The sequence below is a fragment of the Tachyglossus aculeatus genome, chromosome 9, assembly GCF_015852505.1.
Source record: "Tachyglossus aculeatus isolate mTacAcu1 chromosome 9, mTacAcu1.pri, whole genome shotgun sequence".
NCBI lineage: Eukaryota > Metazoa > Chordata > Mammalia > Monotremata > Tachyglossidae > Tachyglossus > Tachyglossus aculeatus.
Genome location: NC_052074.1, coordinates 54,592,289 through 54,618,669, shown reverse-complemented (window position 1 = coordinate 54,618,669; position 26,381 = coordinate 54,592,289). Strand labels below are relative to the sequence as shown.

General features: G+C 41.4%; 1 protein-coding gene across 2 annotated transcripts in view; it reads left to right on the top strand.

Annotated features, from left to right (window-relative positions):
- Window positions 1-26,381, top strand: part of TLK1 (tousled like kinase 1) — a 98,416-nt gene that overhangs the window by 27,839 nt on the left and 44,196 nt on the right. For both annotated transcript variants that reach the window (XM_038750812.1, XM_038750813.1), the window contains exons 2-3: window positions 16,097-16,215; window positions 18,054-18,125. In XM_038750812.1, the coding sequence (XP_038606740.1) occupies window positions 16,097-16,215; window positions 18,054-18,125 (191 nt within the window). The remainder of the gene's footprint in view (window positions 1-16,096; window positions 16,216-18,053; window positions 18,126-26,381) is intronic.

Here is a 26,381-nt window from a genome sequence, read left to right as displayed (position 1 = left end):
GCTCAAATGTATAAGTAGGGTGACTGTAATGCCTGAATTATGGTAGAAATTCAGGTTTCACAAACATTGTCTAAGGCCTGTTATATGTCTTAAATTTACTTTCTGAACATGGATTTCTCTGAAATAAATTCTCCGAAAATATCTGGAATCCAAGAAGCTATGATTTCCAGAAACATTTACAGGGTGTAACTTTCGTTTCTCCTTCTCCTATACACCTTTCCTCTCCCTCCCCTTTATGCTCTCTGGTTACAAAAGAATTGTAAGGAAGGGCAGAGTGGAAATCAGAATGGCCGGATGGGACAGCACTTCAAATAGTTTCTTCCTTAAATTTTTTGGCCTTCATAGCCATAAAGAGCTGAGAGGGAATTCCTGAGCAATGTGTGATATGTGGATTGCATATAGTTTTCTTTGATAACAGATAATAATAGATAATAAAGAACAGCATAGCCTAGTGGATAGAGCATGGGCCTAGGAGTCAGAAGGTCATGGGTTCTAATTCAGGTTCTGCTGCATGTCTGCTGTGTGACCTTGGGAAAATCAGTTGACTTCTCTGAGCCTCAGTTACCTCATCTGTAAAATGGGGATTGAGACTGTGAGCCCCTCCTGTGACAGGGTTTGTGTCCAACCTGATTTGCTTTTATCCACACTAGCGCTTAGTACAGTGCTTGGCACATAGTAAGTGCTTAAAAACACCACAATTACTATTATTATTATTATGTGAAAACCACAGTTAATGAAGGTGATCAAGGTGCTCACCGATAACCATGTCCCTTCTCACCCTTCCGCCCCCTTTGCTAATGAGCTGCCAAGATGGACAAAGGCAGCCCAAGTTGTGTTTCTTGTTTCACTTGAGTACAGAAGGTTGTTAACCACTACTTCATGTTTCTGCTCTATCCCAGCAGCATTGGCAGACTGAAATGGGTGCGACAAAGGTGACCAGCGAGGAAATGATCATTTTTGGGGTGTTTTGTGTTTGAGTAGAACTTTAAAGGTTAAAGTGACACTTGGTGCTCCTACACCACATCAAGTACTTTAAAAGATGCCTCTCATTTCGTTGGTAACTGTGGTCACTGCTGGTAGGTTTTATTTTCCCACAGATTGCTCCTTTTTATCCAAATGAAGCCATGTCAGCTACCACTTGCTTTAGGACTTGCATTAAGGTATTTGTTGTCGCCCTGCCAATTACAGCTGGCTGTTCAATAGTTTCAAATTGTGTTTCAGTGTGCCCTTGAATATTTACAATCTCTTCCTGTATCCATTTCACTGAAATATAGTATCTTTGCTATCCCACTGTCGTCTGTCCTCCTTAGATTATGAGACCAGGAAAGTGGATTGTAATGAATATGGTTTCGATGTATATCAGGACCCTAGTGGTGAATATTTTGTCTAACCATGTAATATCATGCCAGTATTAGATATTGGATTTGATCTGTTACATTGTGGATGTACTAGTAAAGACTTTTTGCCATTTTTTGGCAATTGGTCCTCCTTTCCCAAGCCATCCATTAAGACATCCCCTCTTCACAAGTATGCTGACTACAAATTTAATAAAATAGTAATACAAGGAAGTATTGATAAAGACCTTGAGTAATGCCTTGTAATTTTACGGTTGACATTAATTTGTGAGACTCAACATTAGAAAAATGTGCATAAAATAGCCTCAGGAACAGTATAGGAAGTCACCATAAAAAAAGATTCTTAGTGGACTCCACAAAATCACCAGCGTAAGCGGGAAAAGAATCTCTTCAAACAGGGTACATCTAGCAGACACGCGACAGAGTGGCCTTTACAGCCACCTGTCTTGCTAAAACAAAGTGGCTCAGCCAAGTTAGAGATCTGCACTGTGTGAAAACATGGAGCCTGGCCCAGCCCAGGTACAAATTAATTAGGTTGGACACAGCCCCTGTCCCTCCTGTGGCTCACAGGCTAAGTAGGAGGGAGAATAGATGTTAATCCCGTTTTATGGTTGAGGAAACTGAGGCACAGAGAAGTTAAGGGACTTACCGAAGATCACACACCAATCAGTTGGCAGAGGGAGCATTAGAAACCAGAACCCCTGACGCCCAGGCTCAGGCATTTTCCAGTAGACCACGCTGGTTCTTTATGGTTTGGTGACAGGCTGAATATGTGGGTTAAACAAAGGAAGATGAGTCGAGTCAAGGGCAATGCCTTGATTCTTCTAGATTCTGAGCTCCTTGTGGGCAGAGAATGAGTCTGTCATTGTGTTGTACTCTCCCAGGTGCTTAGTACATTGCCTTGCACATAGTAGCAAGATGTAGTAAGACTTCTAGACTGTGAGTCCGTTGTTGGGCAGGGACCGTCTCTATAGTGCCAACTTGTACTTCCCAAGCGCTTACTACAGTGCTCTGCACACAGTAAGGGCTTGATAAATGCGATTGAATGAATGAATAGTAAGCACTCAGTAAATAAGATTAGTTACAGGGAGGATGGTGGTGGTGTCCACAGTGATGGGAAATTCAGGGGAGAAGATTTGAGTGGGAAGATAAAGTATCGAGGGTGGTTCCTCCAAGTAGAGATGTCCGGAAGGCGGGGAAAATGCAGAGAAGGGGAGAGGTAGATTAGGTCACTTGTGGAAGTGAATGAGTTCTCCAAGGAACCAGGTGTTAGATGGAGAATAGAAAGGGAACCAGAACTGAGCCTTGAGGAATCCCCCTCAGTTAGGAGTGGACAGTTAGGAGACAGGAGGAGCAGGAGAGATAGGAGGAGAACCAGGAAAGGAGAGTGGTGAAGGCTGCTGGAAGTTCTAGGAGGATTATAATGGAGTAGAGGCTGTTGCAAAAAGGAGGTCATTGGTGACAGTTTGAGTGGAGAGGAGTTTGGAAAGGAATGGTAAGAGGGAGTTGGGGTGCTACCTGGAAGGTGCAGTGAGGTCAAGGGAGGGGTTTTTTTAGGCTAGGGTTACATGGGCATGTTTGAAAGCATATTAATATACTTTTTTTGCAGTAGTTCCCTTGCATTTGATTCACCGCGTATTGTTAGTGTACTGCTTGGATCATTTGATTGTATGACTTCAGTAGACTCTATGTTGCCAATTATATATTTTGGTTGTGGGTAACGTTACCGCAGCGTAGGCTAATGCTTAATCTTGACATTCTTCGAGCTTATTCTCCATAGATAATGCTTTAATCAATTTGTAATTCTATGTCTATCATACGATTGTGCTCTAGAACAGAGGTTGGCAAACCCTGAATAGTTGACGCACAGAGCCTCAAAGGGGCAAATACATAGGAGCCAGAGAGCAGACAGATAGCATCCAAGGATGAAGGACATAAAAGAAGAGAATGGGTAAGGAAGAAGATGACAAGATACTAATTAGAAAATTAGGCATTTGGTTTTCACCCCACCCTCCCAGCCCCACAGCACTTATGTACATATCTATAGATGTAAACATATGGAGCTTATTTAATTGTGTGTGTAACATTTTAAAATGCTTCGTTCCCCACCCCATGTTTAGAAAGCTATATCTGATTCTAAGAAGAACCAGATAGGTTGCAGAACCTTGCCCAGAACATAATCATTACCATTCAATGTGGAAATGAATTAAGCAGGGCATTTTCACAGGGACATAAATGAGTTTATGTTATTATTTTTAGGGAAGCCCTTTTCTAAAAATCTTTTGAAATAGGTAGAATTGTTGTGATAGACAAATTGAGCAAGCCAAATGAATTTGACAAACACATTTGCCTTTTTCTGGGGGGATAGGGGAAGTAATTTGTTCAGTCTTGTTCATTTTGGTTCTTTTTCTCTGAACATCCAGTGAGATTTGGACTTTGCTTTGGATGTGTTTAAAGATTATATTGACTTGTTAGTCTGGTTCTTCCATTTAGCTACAGATGGACGATCTCCCTTTTGGTTAAAAAGAATAGGGAAGGTGCAGGAAGATGTGAAGGACATGGGCTTTACATCTGAAATCAAAAGGCTAATTTGATCAGTCAATCAGTGTATCTGTTGAATTCTTACTGTATGCTGAGTGCTGCACTAAACACTTCGGAGAGTACACTTTACCTGAGTTGGGAGACACAATCCCTGCCCACAGCATGATTACAGTGTAGATGGGGAGACAGAAATTAATGCAAATAAATAATTTATAATATAGAATTTGTAAATATGTATATAAAAGTGCCATGGGGCTGAAAGGGTGGGACCAATACCAGATGGCCAGTTTTCTAATTAGTATCTTGTCATCTTCTTTACCCCTTCTCTTTTCTCATGTCCTTTTGATTAGATGCTATCTGTCTGGCTCTCTTGTATTTGTCCCTTTTGCCTAAAACTCCAAATCATTTAACCTGGACATACAGTTATAAATGTAAAAGCCTTTGTTTTACATCAGGGTAATACCAGTCTGATCCTAGGTCCTTTGAACATCTGGCTTGGAGTAAGTCATTATGCAGAATACTAAAATTACTCAAGTCAGATTGAGTTGGGTCATGCTAGATTTTTCCCTACTTGAGATTTTGCATTGTTCTTAAAATTTGCATTATTAGGCATTCAGAGAAAGTGTGGAATCGTCAAGTGTTCCACAAACACAATGATGACCCTTACGATTTGTTTTCTGCCTAGATTTGAAGATTATATTGTGTGATCAGACTCAAATGACTGAAACTGGGCAGGCCTCAGAAGCGCTTTATACATTGCTTTCTGCACACAGTAAGCGCTCAATAAATAAGATTAACTGACTGAAAAACAAATCTGGGAACTTCCGAGAATTTTCATCACTGCTTCAGCTCTCAGTTGCACAGTAGGATAAGGGCAGTGGCAGACAGCACTGAGTAACTTTGGAGCTTCCTCATCAATTAAAAACAAATAAACCACAAAACAAAACAAGCTAGTGATCCAGAAAAGGGAGCAGCATAGGTTCTGTTTGGAATCAACTCAATATAAGTTGAAAATGACCTCCCCCCAAGAATTCCTTCCACTTAAAATACTTCCAGGTAGATGAGTGAATTCAAGGGCACACACAAGTCTTCCCCTCAGTGGAATGAGAACAATATTTGAGCTGAGTAGAGAGAGTCTTTTTCAAAGTCAGAGGAATTTTACATGCAGAATTCAGGATTTTTCAGGTTATCCAGGTTTTCATACCTGTAGCTGGAGTTAGTATCTTCAGTCACAAATTTCATCAATCCTGAACTATTGTTAACTTTTTAATAAGAAGAAATTAGCACCATCCCAAGATCTCAAAACACTAGGTAGTTTGAGAGTTGTTGAAAATCAACAATTATGGGTGCTGAATATCTGTTTAAATGGGACAGTTTTATTATCTAGTTTTACTCTGGTTTTACACTTGATGAATTACTTTCTTGTCTTATTGGACCCAAGAAAGCGTGAACTCTGTCAGTGTACTATTATGGTGGCAATCTTTACATGGGAACAATGTGGACTGGGTGTTGGTTGCCACTTGGTCATTTTGGCCACACTTTCCTGTGATTTTGTATATATAGACAGTTTACCGTAATGCATATTTTCACAACACATTCTAGTTTAAACATCATTATAGAATTAGACATGTTTCTCTCGACCGCCCCCCTGCACTGTGCATGTTGTCTGGGTATTATGTCATGTTGTCAGAAATGGCTGTGTACATGGTGCACATTGGTCCAGCAAACTGCAGGTTTTTCTTTAACATGGGTGGATCAAGAGTGTAACCCCCATGGTACAGAACTGAGTGTGTATTTCATTTTTTCTAAATAGCTCCCCGCCGTACTGTGGAATCAGTCATGTCCCCCAAAAGAGTTAGAAGTGCCCTGGTTAATTTGTATGGTACCCAGCAGTCCTGTGGCACCGCTTCTAGAATTATCCTAAAATAGCTGTGTTCAGGACACCTTCTGGAATTTTTTTAGTGTTTTACTTTCACGGATGGCAGGCACATCAGGAAGACAACTAAGCGTATCCATTGCCTCCTGGATCCAGGTATCACAGCTTCGCATACGACTAATTCAAAATTAGCACTGCACAACTCTATGGACATGCTCCATCTATTTCTGTGTTTGAACTTTCTAGCCACGGAGCTGGCAGGTGAGATTGATGGGATTGGCCTTGGACATTTGCATGGGTCATTGGACTTCCCTTTTGGTCCTTTCTGGTTTATTTTCAGGTTGGTGCAGTCCTGAAGACATGTACTTAGAATCAGAATTGTAGGGGTTTGACAGATTTGACCAGTTGGGCTGCTTTAAAAAAAAAAATCCTCTAAAGCTCATTGGATGCAGTCAATCTCTTTACAGTTCTTATGCCCTAAAGGAGGGAGAACCCTCTCAGAGTCATTAATTCATTCATTCAGTCGTATTTATTGAGTGCTTACTGTGTGCAGAGCACTGTACTAAGTGCTTGGGAAGTACAAGTCGGTAACACATAGACAGTCCCTACCCCACACCACAACGGGCTCACAGTCTAGAAAGGGGAGACAGACAACAAAACAAAACATGTAGACAGGTGTCAAAATCATCAGAACTAATAGAATTATAGCTATATGCACATCATTAACAAAATAAATAGAATAGTAAATATGTACAAGTAAAATAAATAGAATAATAAGTCTGTACAAATATATACAAATGCTGTGGGGAGGGGAAGGAGGAAAGGGATGGGGAGGAGGAGAGGAAAAAGGGGGCTCAGTCTGGGAAGGCTTCCTGGAGGAGGTGAGCTCTCAGTAGGGCTTTGAAGGGAGGAAGAGAGCTAGCTTGGCGGATGTGTGATCGTACCTGGAGAGTTTCCAGTACGCTACCAGTCTCGACTATGAGAAGAAGAGTCAAGCAGAGGCTTATCCATTCCATTCATAACTTGGGCAGTCGCTAGCGAGTGGAAGGCAATTTACCACAAGTCAAAATTCACCTGTGCAAAATTCAGCAGCGGCATGGGAGAGAGTCGAGAGTGGAGACTCAGATTTCTTGTGCGTAAGGAGGCAATGGTAAACCACTTGCATATTTTTTTACCAAGAAGACTCTATTTCAGATGGAAAGTGGGGCATTCTGGGAGAGATGTGTCCATTTAGCTGCTGTGGGTCAGAAACGACTGGACAGCATAAGACAAGACAAAGGAAGGAGAGCAAGCTGCCACCTTGGTTGACTTTTCTCCCCAGTTACTATGCGCAAGTGGCATGGGACTGCAAAGACCTTTTCTGCCATTTCTGTCAAGTTCACTTAAAGAGATCATATTGGGGGATACAACTGGTGACCGCTACACCAGTCCCCACAGGATTGTGCACAGGGTTAAGGGGCCTGCAGCCCAGGGACCACCACCCTTAGGAAGACCTCAAACAGCCCCCCAGCAGCATCCCTTCTCTCCTCACCTCCCACGCTTCCCTCTGTTCTGGCTGCTGCTTCTGGAGCTAAAAATAGCACTGGCAGTGTCAGGGACGGAAGCATATGGGGCCAGGGTAGAGGTTTTCCTGTGGTTTGTGGAGAGTGTCAGCTTTGGCTGGGATGGCCTCTATTACACAGCCTACTACCCATGGCTCTTCCCATGGCCTTTGATCTAGTCTTGGTTGGATTGTGCTTTCATTTTGTACCTGGGAAATTTTTTTCCCTTGGGCTCGGGATAGTCCTGTTGGAAGAGAATTGCAGAAGGAAGGCAGATCTAGGTTTTCTTTCTTCCCCACCTTTCTCCTAGAAGAATACATTGCTAGTGATTGTGATGTGTTTTTAAAATGGATAATTTGTTGAATTGAAAGTCCCTGTTAGAAGTTAAGTAACTGGATGGAGGGAAGTATGATCTCTCTTGAAATTCCTGATTTTTAGAGAGGAGGAAAATTGTTCTGAGGCCTATTTACCTATTCTGTTCCACTTGTATTAGGAAAATTAATGTAAATGCTAATCTAAGTATGTAAATGATCTCCCTTTGGTTGTGGTTAAGGCATCTGTACACTTACAACCTCAGGCAATTTTCATTTTTGCTAATGAATAACTCCATTTTGATTCTGTTGACTGCAGCTTATAATAAGTGACTTCAGAAACCAGAAATGAATTAGGACTTCTCTTCATAACTTTCTCTTTGCTAAAAATAATGTTCTTTCAGTGAGAAATGCTCTTTTATAAGACCCCAAAATTCAGTAATCTTATCTGTGAAAATGGAAAAGTTTTAGTATAAAATTTTTTAGGGTATTAATCTAGTTAATTGTAAGATTCTTGTGTGCCTGTCTCCGTTCGGTTAGTGTGGATATATACTTAGGAAGAGATTCTTGCTGTTTACCATGTGCCAACTACTGTGTTAAGTGCTGGAGTAGGATCAGGTTAGTCAGATCAGACACAGTGCCCCTGTGCCACTCGAAGTGGGGAGAACAAGTATCTCATCCCCATTTTACAAACTCAGACACACAGACAGGTTATTTGACTTGTTTTATCACAGAGCAGGCTGTGATAAAGGCACACTGAATCCTGCTAGGTGTTTCCACACCACATTTCCAAAATCTGCCCCCATCCCTATCCAAGCAGCCACCACATCACTCCAGGCACTTGCCATATATTGGCTTGGCTCCTGTGTTGGTCTTTTCACTGATCTCCTTGCCTCCAGTCCATCCTCAACTGCTGCCCTGATCATTTTTCAGAGATGTCATTGTGAACATTTCTCCCTACTCACAGACATCTAATGGTTGCCCATTCCTCTCCACCTCAAGCTGAAGTTCCCGACCAATGCCTTTAAGGCCCTTAGGCTTAGTATGGATTAGAGTGGAAAGAGGCAGGAGGCTGGGAGGTCAGCAAGGAGGTAGACGGAGTAGTCAAGGCAGGATAAGGTAAATGCGTGGATCAGCATGGTAAGCAGTTTGGATGGAGAGGAAAGGGTAGATTTTAGCAATGTTGTGAGGACAGAACTGACAGGATTTGGTAACAGATTGAATATGTGGGTGGAATGAGTACACACACTGAGAAAGAATCCACAGGTGGGAATTCCCTGACCCTAATGGGGCTCACAATATAAAAATGAAAAGTAGGGAGAGGGGACTGGCAACAGATGCATAAAGATCCCTTCTCTCATTTATTTTAATGTGTATCACCTCGTATAGACTGTAAACTCCTTGTGGGCAGGGATCATCGTCTTCCAATTCTGTTGTGGTGTTCTCTCTCAAGCACTTATACAGTGCTCTGTGTACTGGAAATGCTCAAATACCACTGATGGATCAAAAAAGGAGAGGCGAAACAAAACAGAAAAACAAAGATCTGTAAGGTACTGTGAGTGGAGGAGAATAATTTCAGGCCCCTCACGGCTGAGTTCGCAGTCACAACCGTAACCACAGTGACCAATACAGCAACAGCCACAACAGTCTTCCTGAGGTTTTGTGGAGGTGGTGTCCTGTGCCTACTTTTCGCATTCCCACAGGAGAGGTGTGAGGCAAATTGGGATGGAGGTTCCGTGGAGAAATGGAGGGGAGGGGGATCAGGTTCACAGGGAGGCAGCAGCATGGTCCGGGAGAGGAGGATGCTGAGGGCTGTGGTTTTTGCATAGGGAAGGAAGGTGGCAGCCGGGATGGATTTGCTGGACTTGTGGAGAGAGAGGTTTCAGGGAATGCTGTGGAGTGGCTTAGATTCTTCCAGCCCCTGGGTCTGGGCTAGGGCATGTTCAGGTCTCCCCCTTCTAGACTGTGAGCCCACTGTTGGGTAGGTACCGTCTCTATATGTTGCCAACTTGTACTTCCCAAGCGCTTAGTACAGTGCTCTGCACACAGTAAGCGCTCAATAAATACAATTGAATGAATGAGTAGGACCCTGGGAGCTGCGATTTGAAATAGCCTGGGGGACGGTGTGGGGGCTGAGGGGGTTGCGGCGACACAGGCTTCCAGGAAATTTGCCAAGCCAAGTCCAGAATGGTCTGTTAAAAGCCCCACTCTTAAAAAAAATGTAATGGGCTCATATTGATTACTTGGTAACACCCAATTTGATTTCTAATTAGTATTTTTAACCACATCGCCACTTAATGTCAATTAAGTGGTATTGTGGTCCATGACTTCCAGAAAGATCAGTGTCGTCTGTTGAAAACTCACGAGTTCATTCGGTAGAGAATATAATGGAGTTATTGATTTTTTGAAAAATGTTATAATTTTTAACTAACAGTTTTTTCGTCATAAACCTTTGTAGTCATAAACCACAAGCTTAGTAAGTATGTGCTCGTGACTAACGAAAATGGTATATGCAGAGGTATAAACTTAATGTACTTTTGAAAATGAACTGTGTACAAGATTTATAACGACATTTTCATTTTGTTTATTTTTTGTGTGTAATATTTAAAATATTTTGGCAGCAGGCCATCATATGTGGTAGGAAGTTAAATTAGCTATGTACAGATGTTAGGCTCCTTTTGTTTTTCCACCTGTCATTTTCCCAGGTAGAATATATATCTTATCTTTTCCAGAAGAAATTGTTAATTGAATTGCTTAATGCTTCTTGGAAAGATAAGAACCTTATTTTACCTTCTCTGGACAAAAATTGATAGATATCTTGAAGTGTCTGAAACACACAGAGAAAGGAATATATGGAATCTCCAACTTAAAAGTATCTGCAAGTAAATGAAAAGCTTAAGGGAGTTGAGGTAGGAAATGCTAATTTCTTGTGTGTCGTGGTTCTACTTTAAATCTGAAAGCCTTTTGATTTGCTCTAGACTGTAAGATCCTTGTGGGCAAGGATTGTGTCTGCCAACTCTGTCATAGTCTGCTCTCCCTAGTGCGTAGTAGAGTGCTTTGGACACAAGTGCTCAGTAAATACCGTTGATTGATTTTTACTCCCAAATCCTTGTGAGTTCATCAACAGGACTTTAGTGCCTTTCTATGGGTGTAGCATGGTTTTGACTGCAGGAGTTTCTGCCTTTAAAAGTAGGAACTAAAAAATCATGCCTTTATACTTTGTTTTTGTTTTTTATGTTCAGTAGGCATTATCCTTGATGGGGAAGGTATGGTCAAAAGGTGATGTGAGGTTGAGTTCTCGTAATTTGTACAAAATTCCTTTCGGGCTATGGTAGGGTCATAGCACTTCTTTAATGATGCGTAAAGGTTCTTTGTTTGGTCAGAGTACCCCAGGACCTTTTATCCCAGCTCCTCACTAGTGCTGTTCCTTTTATTAACTTGACCTGCATATTATAATAATAATAATAGCATTTGCTAAGTGCTTACTATGTGCAAAGCACTGTTCTAAGCGCCGGGGGGATACAAGGTAATCAGGTTGTCCCACTTGGGGCTCACAGTCTTAATCCCCATTTTACAGATGAGGTAACTGAGGCACAGAGAAGTTAAGTGACTTGCCCAAAGTCACGCAGCTGACAAGCGGCGGAGCCAGGATTAGAACCCATGACCTCTGACTCCCAAGCCCGTGCTCTTTCCATTCATTCATTCAGTTGTATTTATTGAGCGCTTACTGTGTGCAGAGCACTGTACTAGGCGCTTTCCACTGAGCCACGCTGCTTCTCAGATCAGTTTAAACTCCCAGAAAACTCAAGGTGTCTTGATTTAACTCCCCAAACATCAGAAAAACTGAACCCCACCCGGCAAAGCCTTGCCTCTTTTCATTAAAATTCACAATTCAATTCCACCCGCTCTCTGCATCCAAATATCCATGCTTGGAGAGTTGGAAGACAGAAAAAGGCTCTAGCCCTCTGAAACAAAGAAGCCATTTCCGCTGGAAACCCTTTCAAGGTTGGAAACCAGCTTGGGCCCTCTTGTTGAATAGTAAAATAACAAAAATTAGCCATGTTTTAGGGAATTTCCTCCTTTTGTAGTAACTGCAAAGAACTCATAGTCAAGAAAGGAGAATCAGGAATGACAAAAAAAGGATTTGATTAATGTGCCAGAGACATTTTCATGGCAGTGAGAAACCTGGTTACGAATTTAGATTTGGTAGATTTCTTTTACTAATGTCAAGCCTGTATTTTGTTTCAGAATTATAGATGACTGGTGAAAGAAACACATGTGATTAATTCTTAATGCTGCTTTGGAAGATCTGCCTACTACAGATTTCCTGCATGTTAGCTTTATAGTTGATTGGATTCATTCCTTTAGTACATAGGGTGCTTGAGGGCAAATTCTGTGCAGCTAAACAGTACTCTGAAGGAACTGTAAGTTACAATGAATGCACAGCAAAACATTTTCACCCAATCAAAGATTATCCCCCCAGTTTTGCTTTTGTGCCAGCAGCGGGGCCCGATGGAAGGACCTTGGGCCTGGGAATCAGAAGACCCGGGTTCCAGTCCTGGCTCTGCCACTTGCTTGTTGACCTTGTGCAAGTCACTTAACCTCTCTGTGCCTCAGTTCCCTCATCTGTAAAATGGGTATTCAATACTTGGTATCCCTCCTGCTTAGACTGTGAGCTCCCATATGGGACAGGGACTGTGTCCAACCTGATTATGTTGTATCTAGCCCAGTGCTTAGTACCCTGCTTTGTAAGCACTTAACAAATATTATTATTATTATCATTAGGACCTGAAAATATACAGATTCTGTTAATGTTAGTCTAACTACTGTCACTGTCTTCCCAAATTGTATATCAAATTATTTAGCCTTTTTGCTCTTTTTTTCTTCTTTGTATTTCATTTACAACATATTTTCATGAATTGTTCATTGTTTTTATTTGGACCTTCTGAAGTTATCATTTCTGTAATTTTTCCCTTGGTGTGGTGTTTAACCCTTGGTGTATTTTCCCAGTCTGTTTTTTATTTTTGTTTTGTTTTTCTTCTTGCTGTCTTAACTCTCAGGAGAGAAAGGAGAGGAAAGTAATCTGGCCCTTGAGGTGGTGTCTCCTTTAATGTAATCAGTTCCTTCACACAAGTTCTTGATCCTGAGACTTCATCATCATCATCACTTTTCCAAGTGCTGCAGTCCACAGTACGCACTCAGTGAAATCAATTTACCCTGATTGCCCCATTGGTACTGCTTCACCCTCCTCTTTCTTCCATGGTGTTGGAAGAAATGATAGTGTGCGTATATGTAGTGGTGTGTACTGGACTTGTGCTTTACTTAACATGGGGTTCTGCAAGAATGTAACGTCCTCTTTATGAGGACTGGGTGTTATTTTGCTGCATGATGTACCCACCTAGTGTGTCTTAAATACTCGATTCCCCCGATGGTAGCAAAAAACAAAGCCCCAATCCTCCGAATGGCTAGAGTGGGTGCCACACTCAACAATGTCTAATGAAATGGTTGAGAGCACAGCTGTGTGTGCTGATGAGGGTGACTCACAGATTTCCTGTTCAGTAAAACTAGCCAGCACCCCTACCAGCCACCCCTCAGAGTGGGCTGTTGGCTAAACGGAAACCAGTCAATCCATCTCCCCAGTTGGATGAACAAGTCAAGTGCATGGCCTTATTCCCTGCCCCCAGCCATAAAGTCCTGTTTAATTGGTTTTCTGTTATAACCTCTTAGGATCTGGGCAAAGAAAAGCAACTTTTGGTAAGTATTCTCCTTGTCTTAAAAGCCCTATTTGGGAATTTGCTGCCTCTCCCTGATTAAAAAGGGTGCTCTACCATCCCTAAGTGTTAACATATGTGTGGAAAAGACTATCTTTTAGTGACTCTAAGTAAAATGCCACCCACCACCAGCAGGTACAGTCTGTGAACAAGAAGAATGTAGCACTACTACATGTAGTCCCTTAAAAAGATGGTCTTTTATTTTGCTGTTTGCACAGTACAATTTGTCTTTAAGAGGATTCATATGTGAATTGTTTTGGAAAAACTAAGCAGAAATACCCATTCTTTACAATTGATATATTTATTATGCTCTTTTTCACTCTCTCCATCCCCTGTCCCTTTTCCCTTCTTCTATTACTACCTGGTATTTTATTTCTTTGCAGGCATTTGGGGACAGGGGAAGGGTGTTGAGTGTCTTTTGACTTTTTTTCTGCCTTTTCTTTTTATGGTATTTTTACCTTCTCCTTATCACAGTTCTATATGGATTTTTGTTCTTGTATTTATATGCATATATAAATAAGTGCAGGATTGCCTGCTGTGGTCTCTGTGGAAGAGGGCCCACAAAGACCTGTTCCACAGTATCACGACAGACTTCCATCTTTAGCAGTTACTGTGGAAGTTTTAATGGTTCTCAATTTCTGGCAGTGGCTCATCAGCTGTCCTACATGTCCTTACCTCTGATCTTGTGGCCAGATCCCCTCCCAAGAGCACTGTAGTGGAGAAGGGAACAGTTCAGGAAAAGAACAGAATGGAAGCCAAGAGGGAGCTCTGGGAAGAAGACAGACTCTAGCCAGAGAGAAGAGGAAAAGGAGGTTGACAGATAGGAGAGAGGGAAAGGAAATGAGAAAGGATAAAGTCCAGGAAAAGGAAGGGGGAGGGTAAACAAGCCAAAGCCAATAGGAAAAAAGCCCTCATACAACTAGGCAGGGTGCAAAACTTCCCTTAGGAAGAAAGTGTTTCAGATAGGGCTAAGATGGGAGACGGGGGAGTCAGGACAATCAGAAAGGAAGAAGACAACAGAAAGAATCGAAAGGAATGGGAACAATGGAAGAGTACATGTAAAAGCCAGGGTAAAAAAGCAAGTACAGACTTGGTAGACTCGGTGCCAGGCTGCTTAGGAGTTAGGAGCAGCCCACTGCCCCGCTGGACCAGTCGTGGACTCACCCTGCGGCTAAGATTTGAGTCCTTCCTGAGCTGGAGCAGGGGCCAAAGAGAATCCTAATAGCCCAAAGCAGTGCCAGGCACCACGAATAACCAGTGAAACAGTGTAGCATGGGGTGATCTTTCATGCATGTGATTCAAATAACTAGCTGTCACTGGGTCTGCAGGGATTGGAGCAGCATCACTGTATATACCTTCATGCACAACTCCTCGTACTTGTCCTAATCAAATATCATCCTACATATGAAGGAACATTTTTCTCATTTACGTTATTTTGAATTTTATTTCCATCTTAAGCATTAACATCCCTAACAGTTTAGTGTCATTTGCAAATTAGATTAGTATCTTCTGGAATATTTTGTGTAGGACATTGATAAAACTACCAAGCAGGATTGATCACTAGGGCATCACAACCTGTGCTTCTAGGTTGACACTCACATTTCCTAATGTGCCCTTTAAGCCAGCTGTTTATCCCTGTAATAGCAGAATGGTCAAGAGCAGCAGTTCATACGGAAAATACTCCTGTGATGTTTCTATAGCTGTCACGTTTGCACATTCAGGCCAGTAAAGGCAAGCTACCAGAAATCCACAGGAAAAATTCACAGGAAATATAATATACTTACCGTTCCTCTTGTCTGACTGCATCTTTCTGTGGCTTCATGGTGGAGCACTGATCAAGGCAAGTGCTTTATAGAACAGAATCTAAAGCCCTGAAGTCTAGAAATATTACATCAATTGATTCCCCCCTAGTCTACATGGCCTGGCACCATGATTGAAAGAAATTAAATGATCTGACATGATTTGATCTTCCCAAAGCATAGGGAAACTTGGGGAAGAAGCAAAGAATGAAATGTTGAAGTAAATCTATTTATTGTAGCACTCTTGTGTGTTCATTTTTATTAAATAATAGATTTTCTGAGTATAGTACCCGTGCATTTCTGGATTCAGGTTCATTCATTCATTCATTCAATCGTGTTCATTGAGTGCTTACTGTGTGCAGGGCACTGTACCAAGCTCATGGGAAGTACAAGGCAACATATAGAGACGGTCCCTACCCAACAGCGGGTTCACAGTCTAGAAGGGGGAGACAGACAACAAAACAAAACATATTAACAAAGTAAAATAAATAGAATAAATACGTACAAGTAAAATAAATAGAGTAATAAATATGTACAAACATATATACATATATACAGGTGCTGTAGGGAGGGGAAGGAGGTAATGTGGGGGGTACGGGGAAGGGGAGAGGAAGGAAGTTGGTTGAGTGTTAAGCACAGCACCATGCGAAGCACTTATTTTTTATTTTTGCGATTCTCAGCATCCTTGGACTAAATTTTAAAACGGAGTGAGCCTACTATTAGAATGAGACGATCCAAAGATCTTAAGTACTTTAGTCTGAGACATTTTCTTCTGTTCATTTGAGTGAGCTTAATGGTGTAAATCTTTACGTTTAGCCGGACAGATAAGCATTCTGTTTACCTGAAGTGTTCATTTGCAAACCTAATTGGCAGAATTTAATTAACCAGATGTATTTTTTTAGGTGCAATGGATGAGCTTCATAGTCTGGACCCAAGAAGGCAAGAATTGCTAGAGGCCAGATTTACAGGAGTTGTGAGTGGTAGCACTGGGAGTACTGGAAGCTGCAGTGTTGGAGCTAAAGTGAGTAAACCTATTGGCTGTACTAAGCCCCTCCCCTTCATATTATTTGACTGTTTCGAATGTCCAATTCAGACTCAATTATCCAGGCCAATGAGAGGGAATTGTAGCCTGGATTGTTTAAAAACATCAGTTCTTTGCCATATGGCTGTTCCCAGGACCATTCTTCCTCACTGGTCCAACAAACTCCAAAAAAATCTTTTCTGCTCGTTAAAGCCTACGTTCACCAAGTCTTCTAATTCAGGAATTGGAAATAGACTTTTCAAGCCCAGTTGATCTCTCTCAATTCCCTTTCATCTGGCTCTGATAAAATGCTCTAGCTCTCTGCTTTTGGAGAGAACTCTAGCTACTTTGGATAGTCTCCATATTGCACTGGCGGCTCAAACCTCCAGGGGCATGGAACTTGAAGTTATTAATCTTGAAGTTAGGCTGTTCTAGTTTGTTTTAAATGAAACAACAAACTATCAACCTACTTAGATAAATGTGACTTTTGAAAGTTTCATTGCCCCTGTGAGGGACAGGAAACATTTGCTCCTCTCATTGGTTCTTTTTTACCACAGAGTTCCTTTGTATTTCTTTTTCTTGCTTTATTCGTCTCTGGGCATCAGTAATCCTTAAAGGGTGATACTTTAAAATAATGACCTTCTGAAAGATTTTTGCCTTGGTTTTAGTTGTGGTAATGGTATTTCTTGTGTGATGTTACAGAAAGGAATTTGAATTATATAGTGTTTCCAAGTCTGTATGTTCACATCTGTATGTTCACACTGTCCTTCAAATTTTGTCACATAGAGCAGTGAAAGTCAAGGGGCATCCTAAGGCCTGGAACTTGCACACTGGAGTGGCAGCAACACTTTTCTAAGTAATTTATTGATTAATCATTTTATGGTATTTAAGCACTTACTATGTGTCAAACACTGTTCTGAGCGCTGCAGTAGATACAAGTTAATCAGGTTGGACACAGTCCATGTCCCACACAGGGCTCACAGTCTGAGTAGGAGGGAAAGCAGGTAGTGAATCCCCCATTTTACAGATGAGGCACCTGACGCCCAGACAATCAATCAGTTATTTGCTGAGTGCTTAGTATGTGCAGAGCACTGGGCTATAGACATTTGGGAGAACACAATACAATAGAATTGACAGGCACACTCCCTGCCCGTAAGGAGTTTATAATCTAGACAGACGAAGACAAATGAAACCCAAGATCATACTGCAGGTACATGGTGGTGCCGGGATTAGAATCCAGGTCTTCTGATTCCCAGGCCCGTGCTATTTCCCTTGCGTCACGCTGCTTGCCATACATTTATTTTTCTGTATACAGAAGCAGCATTGCGTAGTGGATAGAGCACAAGCCTGGGATTCAGAAGGTCATGGGTTCTAATCCCTGTTCTGTCACTTGCCTGCTCTCTGACCTTGGGCCAGTCATTTTACTTCTCTGTGGCTCAGTTGTCTCATCTGTAAAATGGGGGTTGAGTCTATGAGCTCCATGAGGGACAGGGACTGTCAGACCCGATTTGCTTGTATCCACCCGAGAGCTTAGTACAGTGCGTGGCTCATATTAAGCACTTAACAAATACCACTATTATTATTATTTAGAGATACATATATGCATTAGTATCTAGAGATACTTATATGCATGTATGTGTTTATATGTGTATGTGAGAGTGTGTATATGTGCTGCACACAGTAAGTGCTAAAGAAATACCTTTGACTGGTTTATATAACCACAGTCACCCAGATGCAAAGAGCACCTGAGATTAACACTGATTTAGTTTATTTCCTCATCTATATGGTTATTTCAACCAAAATGATCTTTCACTCCGGGTTTTTTTTTTTTCCTTAAGGCCTCAACAAACAATGAAAGTTCAAATCACAGCTTTGGAAGCTTGGGATCTCTAAGTGACAAAGAATCAGAGGTATGTAAATCTATCTGGGCTATGAAATGTGATGCTAACAATGACATATAACTTTTAGAATGTGTTTCTTTTCAGTGGCTATTCAGTATTGTGCTAAAGAACTATTCCATTGCATTATCTGAAATAAACTATGTTATAAAGAATAAGTGTTTTGTTGTGTTTCAGAATGAAGAACATTGTGGATAAAGACAATAAAATTTTGTCTGGTGTAGCTGAGTTTAGGCTTTAATTATAAAAATGGTTTTAGAAGGGGACAGTGGGTAAATGTTGATTCATTATATTTCGAAAGCATTTTCCACTGTTGTTTGCAATAACTCCTTGGAAATGTGAACCCCAGATCTATTTATGTACCAATTATATCTTCTTTACATTGTGCAAAGTAATTACTTGTGGTTGGTCTGTCCTCTCTTGAAATGGATTTTTGTCTTTTAAAAAAATCTGAAGGTTTGGAAATGTAGCCGTTACATGGAGTAGAGGATTGAATTTTGAGCTTTCCACACCTTAACTGTAAAATATATTTGATTTAGAAGTTGACTAGATGTGTTCAGTTATTTAGTTACTATTGCATCTTCTGCTTAAGTTTTTATTCTGGAAACTTTCATCTTTTCAGTTACCAGGGAGTTCAACTTCTCTCAAAGGCTTAAAAAGCTTCATGGTTTTTCCATCTTTTAGCTGTCTCCCTACTTGATCTGTTCCATTCTTTTTCTACTTGGATCAGGGCAGGAAAATTGTGCTGATTAATACATTTCCAGCATTCAGTAATAACTCCCTGAGTTTGGAGAGAGACGGAACATTGAAAGAAGCATCTTTATTTCTTGTGCTGGGTTTAAGCATCCGAGTCCTCTTGTTGCCTGCGGCGTTTTATGCAGTGGTCTTCAGGTACCCACACACTCTAAGCGAGTTTGGTTGGGGCCCTGACTCACTGGGCTTTCCCTTACAAAGAGACGGTCTGACAGGCAGCTGAAATGAGTTTTCAAGTGTTGGGACCTTTCCCGCGGTCGGTCCCCGTTGAGTTAAGCCTTACTAGATCTTGTTGTACCAAGTTATCTCTGCCCGGTAATTCAGAGGACCTGACTAAAGAAGTTAGGATCCCAACACCTCTAGGCCTCTATGAAGGCAGGAGACATTGTTTCCCACAAAGCAAAAAAGATTAAAGTTATTCACTCTAGCTTCCCAGAGCTGTGGAACATTTCTTGATATGAACGTAACCTTGGTATGCCGGGTGAAATGAATTAATGAAACTAACCTGTTTCAAAATTTCCTTCTATTGAGGAATTCTTCAAATCCTTCATTTTAATCACAAAATGTTTAGTGAAACCGTAAGATATGTTTGTTATCTTTGTCCCTGTGATTTTTCTCTAAGCCTTTCCAAGGATACCTCCTGGATTTCATCAATTAAAATATCCATTAGTAGATAGAATCCTTATTTTAAAAAACTAATTTAGCAAACTCAATTTATGCGCTTAATAATAAAATATACTTTCCTTGATAAAATGCCTTGTTCTTGCTGCCATGCATCCATCAATTTATAAGAAAAATTCTAAGGAAATCTAAGTGGCAGGCTTTATCCTATTTGTGATGTGGTTAGAGGATTCTGGAAGTAACAAAAGTGTCTTAAAATCTTTGGGTTGTAATACAAAATAAAGAATTCAGAGGTTTATTCTTAAGCGATAAAAAATGTTTGGAAATAGTCAAACATGTCACTTTCTTTGAGTTTATATTTTCCCCAAGCAAGAAAAAAGAATGTGTGCCTTGAAATTGTATTTTACAAATTGACTCTTATTAGTAATAACCTTGCCCAAGGCTGTATTTGGTAACCGCAGTCCAGTGTTTATCACCTTCCCCTTTTTAAGACAATCTGATTTTTTACCTGCTACCAGTGTTAAAATACAGAGTCCTTGGTGGATAGACAATCTCCAGCTACCTTTGATTAACAAATTGGTTTACCCCAAGTAAACTTTTAATTGATAGTTCCCTCTGGGTTCCTAAATATCTTCTTTCCTAGAACCTCTGAACCAAACCATTTCATTACAAAATCTTTGAGTCTTCTTGGTAGATATAAATAGTCCAGAAAAAGAATGGTCACTTGTTGCATTTTAAGAAACTGAGTGGAAATGGTCATTCACCTATTTATAACAACAAGCTAGAAATTTCTTGTTCACAGTCTAAATTTGGATATTATCCTTGAAGCTTCTCAGTGATTTAATGAAAAGTCCAGGTCATTTTGAGTTAAACTTTCTTAGTCATTTTAATTCAACTTCTAGGCATTTAACGATCATCTTTAGCCGCTGAATGCAGACAAAATCAACTTAATCTCTTCTTTTCTTCTGGGTCTTCCCTTGCTGAAACTGTAATCTTTTTAAAAGGCAACTTGAAGCCTTAACATTTTAATTTCTTTGAATTAGGTGAAGACTCTCCATTTTGTAGATTCTCCTTTTCTTATATTCTTTCGGGAAGTGAATATGAGACTGAGTTGACTAGAATATCGATCCAGAAAAATAATGGTTGCAATTTCTTGAAGTATGTCATGCAGACTTTATTTTATGAATGTAGCTTGCAGTACCCTTACGTAGTCATTAATAGTTGTAAATTAATTTCTTGTCAGGATTTGACCTACCATTGCATTGATTTAACCTGACAGAGAGAAGAGGGTTTTTTGCTATTCGTGCTTACCCACACTTAATTTGTTTCAAAATTTGTCTGCCCTCTCCATCTCTAGAAGTAGGGGTTCACTTTTAATTTTGCTCAGAATTTTCTGGCTGTTTCACTAACTAGGCTGAGTTGCCATTCTTTTATATGTGATTGATCAATTTTTTGTCTTAGGTACATGTACTTCCTAAGCGCTTAGTACAATGCTCTGCACACAGTAAGCGCTCAATAAATACGATTGATGATGATGATGTTGTCCTGAGAGAGATGCTGGGGATGGATTAAGGGACCTCTTGGAGAACAAAGATTGAAATCCCCTGTTTTTGATGGGCTCAGATTGAGAAATTTTACCAATTTTTTTATTTTGTTGCTAGTGGTTCCGGAGTGGCCCGCTTGTTCAGATGGTCTCCCGGGAACTTCTGGAAGTTGATGTTCCCTAGTATTTCCAGGGAGAGACCAGCCTGCACCAAGCAGACTTTAGACCTCTCTCTTCCATTTCCAATGCATTTTTGTTTGAACCTTAGACATTCAGCAACTTTTTTTTCATGTCTTAATAGAAGGGTTATTTCCTTTAAATCATTGGTGGTTTTGTTTGGGTTGAACTATAATCAGTGATATTTACCGCGTTATTACCTTGTGCAGAGCACTGTACTAAGCCTTTCGGGAGAGTACAGTACACCAGGGTTTGTAAGCAAGTTTCCTGCCCACTGGAAGCTTACAGTCTAGAAGGGGAGACAGACATTTCAATAAATTACAGATACGTGCATGAGCACAATCAATTTCAGATATGTACAGAACTGCTGTGGGGCTGTGGGGTGGATATGAAGTGCTTAAAGGGTACAGGCGCATATGCAGTATATTCATATTCCAGGTGGTTTGAAAAGGTGTTTGGGTTCTGGTGAAAATTGTTTTTAGTGAATTTTTTTGTGGGTATATTCATGTTCCAGGTGGTTTGAAAAGGAGTTTGGGTTCTGGTAAAAATTGTTTTTAGTGAATTTTTTTTTGGGTGGGGGGGAATTTTTTCTAGAATTATTTCCAAGGCCACTGTTTATTCTGTGTTCCGTGTTGAAATTTAAGCCTTTTTCTTGTTTCATGTTCAGTGAAGAAAAGCTGCTCACCTTCTTTCATGCAAATATCCTTTCATGTATTTTTATTATTATCAGTAATAGTAATGATAATGATAATTCTGGTATTTAAGTGCTTTCTGTGAGCCAAGCACTGAATTAATTACTAGGACAGATACAAGTTAATCAGGTTGGACCCAGTCCCTGTCCAACATGGGGCTCACAGTCTAAGTGAGAGGGAGAGGAGAAGTTTAATACCCATTTTACAGATAAAATTTACAGTTGAAATTATTCAGGTCTCCCTTTTTCCAAGCTGACCAAGCCTTACGTTCCTTGTTGGGGCTGTTTCCCAAATCTTTAATCATTTTTGCCACTGTCTACATCAAGTTCATTGTGGCCCTAGGTACAATTACAAGGTGTTTTTTGTTGTTATTGTTGGGGGTTTTTGTTGCTTTTGGTGTGTGTGTGGGGGGGGGAGGCGGTTGCCTGCGGGGGAGTCAGTGATGATTGAGGGTGTTCCTTATCTTTCTGCTATTTGTTGTTTGCCTTTTTTACATAAAGCCATAAGATTAGTGAGCTTGCCCCTTCAGAACAAAAGGTGCTGAATCTACCCACTTCATTTTGCAATATTTATTTAATTTTCTATATCACGATATTTAATCACTGATTATCTTCAGATTGGAAAAAAGGAATAGTGTTTAAAATTTTAGAAACCTATAAACTGGGACATTCTCCATGTTGTGCAACTGCAGGAAAAGTGTGATATATTATTTTATATTATTTGATAGGATGATATATTTTTTAATCAACTTTGGCCTGATGCCGCAGTTCTTTAGCAATTTGGTTTATGGCTAAGCCTATTTGTCATATATTGCTGTACTTTTTTCCTGTGACTTAAAAATGCTTTCTTTGAAGTATTTAACCAGCTCTTAATACCATATGTAAATTCTGAACTACTATTAATAAAGTAGGTTATATTTCAAACTATCTGTCTACTCAGTTATTGCTGAGTAGTAAGTTATTTTCTCCTGCCCGTGAGAAAAAACACCAGCATCTTATTTCCAAAAGCCTAAATTCTGTGGCTCTGTAGAATTGTCTTGAGTTTTTCTGTAAGATTTGTGGATGTGACTTTGTATAGTAAGATATGAAGAGTTTAATTTTTCTAAACATTGTTTTTGACCATATTTGCCCCTGGCTCCATCTTGCTGATAGAGTAGAGTAATAAATATGTAGAGTGATAAATATGTACAAATATACACAAGTGCTGTGGGGAGGGGAAGGGGGTAGGGTTGAGGAAGGGAGGGTGGCGATGAGGAGGAGAAGGGAACAAGGGAGGGCTCAGTCAGGAAAGGTATCTTGGAGGAGGTGAGCTCTCAGTAGGACTTTGAAGGGAGGAAGAGAGCTACGTTGGCGGTTGTGTGGAGGGAGGGCATTCCAGGCCAGAGGTAGGACGTGGGCCAGGGGTTGACGGTGGGACAGGCGAGTACGAGGCACGGGGAAGAGGTCAGCGGCAAAGCAGCGAAGTGTGCAGGCTGGGCTGTAGAAGGAGAGAAGGGAGGTGAGATAGGAAGGGGCGAGGTGATAGAGAGCTTTGAAGCCAATAGTGAGGAGTTTTTGCTTGATTTGAAGGTTGATAGGCCAACCACTTGAGATTTTTGAGGAGGGGAGTGACATGCCCTGAGTGTTTCTGTAGAAAGATAATCCAGGCAGCAGAGTGAAGTATAGACTGAAGCGGGGAGAGACAGGAGGATGGGAGATCAGAAAGGAGGCTGATGTAGTAATCCAGTCAGGATAGGATGAGAGATTGAACCAGCAAGGTAGCGGTTTGGATGGAGAGGGAAGGGTGGATCTTGGCAATGTTGTGGTGGTGAGACTGGCAGGTTTTGGTGACAGATTGGATGTGTTGGGTGAATGAGAGAGCGGACTCAAGGATGACATCCAGGTTGCGGACTTGTGAGACGGGAAGGATGGTAGTGCCATCTACAGTGACGGGAAAGTCAGGGAGAGGGCAGGGTTTGGGAGGGAAGATAAAGGAGTTCAGTCTTGGACATGTTGAGGTTTAGGTGGTGGGCAGACATCCAGATGGAGGTATCCTGAAGGCAGGAGGAGATACGAGCCTGGAGGGAGGGAGAGAGAACGGGGTGGAGCTGTAGATTTTTTTTAATGGCATTTATTAAGCACTTATTATGTGCAAAGCACTATTCTAAGTGCTGAGCACTGTTCTAAGATTTGAGTGTCATCAGCGTAGAGATGATAGTTGAAGCCTTGTGAGTGAATGAGTTCACCAGGGGAGTGAGTATAGATGGAGAACAGAAGGGGACCAAGAACTGACCCTTGAGGAGCCCATACAGTAAGGGGATGGGAGGGGGAGGAGGAGCCCGCGAAGGAGACTGAGAATGAACGGCCACAGAGATGAGGAGAACCAGGAGAGGACGGAGCCTATGAAGCCTAGGTTGGATAACGTGTTGAGGAGAAGGGGATGGTCCAGAGTGTCGAAGGCAGCTGAGAGGTCAAGGAGGATTAGGATAGATTAGGAGCCATTGGATTTGGCAAGAAGGAGGTCATTCGTGACCTTTGAGAGGGCAGTTTCGGTGGAGTGTAGGGGACAGAAGCCAAATTGGAGGGGGTCCAGGAGAGAGTTGGAGTTGAGGAATTCGAGGCAGTGAGTGTAGACAACTTGTTCTTGGAGTTTGGAAAGGAAGGGTAGGAGGGAGATAGGGTGATAACTAGAAGGGGCAGTGGAGTCAAAAGAGGTGTTTTTTAGGATGGGGGAGACGTGGGCATGTTTGAAGGCAGAAGATGGAAGTTAAGGAGGGGAGAAAGGAAGGGGCGAGAGTTTTCATAAGATGAGAGGGAATGGGGTCCGAAGCACAGGTGGATGGGGTGGCATTTGAGAGGAGGGAAGAGATCTCATCTGAAGATACTGCTGGGAAGGATAGGAAAGTAGCGGAGAGGGTTAAGAGCCGGGGGATGGAGAAAAGGGAGGGGTGACATATACATCACATGTACACCTGCCAACCGCCTCCCTCCAAGGTTGTTTTCATCATGGAGTTACTGTAGAGGCACATTACTGTGAGATGGAGATGGCCATCTTACCCCATTCACATAGCTCCTCCTGAGTTCATAAAGATCTGTAGCTTCACTTGATTCCAAACTTTAGAGTTGTCCTGCTGCCACTGGGTCTTCTTTCTCTCTTCCAGGCTTGGCTAGGCTTGGGCTTCCAAGAGCCTCAGTTTGTAAACTCTTTCAAGTCAGGAGGACTGTCTTTTATCACTCTGCACAAAGTAAACACTCCACGCTCTCTGAAGATTTAATGCTGTTGAGGTTGTCTCATAAATTAACAGTATCTATTGAACGTCTGCTGCGTGCCGAGCGCTGTGCTAGGTGCTAAGGGGAGTACAGTAAAATTAGTAGACTTGATCTCTGCTGTCTTCAAGGAGCTTCTTGCCTTTTGGGCTGCCCGAGGTCTTTGTCCAAATAAGCCACCTTAATTCTGATTCCTTCATGCCAAGTTGCGCTCTCTCTACTACTGTTTTTTTAACCAGCATATCACTGCTATGCCTTGTCATTTATAGTTTGTAGATCCAAATAGATCTGCTGGCTGCTCCCTTTGGTCATGCTACTTCAGCTGTTTAATTAAGGTATCCTGCTTTGTGGAGGTCTCCTGCAATAAATTTAGCAGTCAGGCCCAACCTACATACTTGGGAGGGGCTATGCTGTGGAGCTGAGGGAATGACTAACCTTGCCCTAACAATTCCCCTTCAGAGTTTGGGTCATCATTGTCCATTTTTCTCGCCACCTTCAATTGTTGGCTAATCCATATCCTGAAATGTCTCTGGGGTTGATCCCCATTACTGAATGAGCTCTTAAAAGGGGGATAGAGGGGATAGAGAAGAAAGAGAGGAGCAGAAATAGAGAAGATGAAATTATACCTTCTCTCCTGCCTGCTTTCCACTCTTACCCCTGAAAATGCATCATCTTATTGTCCTTCAACAATCTTTGCTCTTTACAAGCCTCCAGGCCCCGTTATGATAGTTTCCCCAGATCGTGCAATTTTTGACCCAGCTGTCCCAGGCGAGCTGTAGGAAAGAGCACCAAGACGTTTTCACATATCTTCCAGTAACATATAACACCAGTACTGGGTCCAAGCTTGGTTAATTGGCTGCCCTGAGTAGTTCATTAAAGCTTCTGGCTCTGCTTCACAGCTCCATGGCCAATGATGACAGAGATGGGGGTCTTCTACTACATTGTCAGTGTTGGTAGAGCAGTGCCTACCCTTCCAAACATATACAATTTATTCTGTACAGCCGTGTATCACCAAGAGACTTGGACACAGACAGAATAGTCTTCCTCTCCTTCTGGAAACTTGACCAACTCAGTAGGCTTCAAGCATCATTCAGAACCCAGGAGAGAGTTATTTTGACAGTTACTGTATGTGGGCGACTGTGCATTAGACATCCAGGAAGACATGCAAATGACTACAAACTGCTCTGACAAATCAGCCAGATGCTAAGAAGTAATGATTAGTCTTAAGAATACTGAA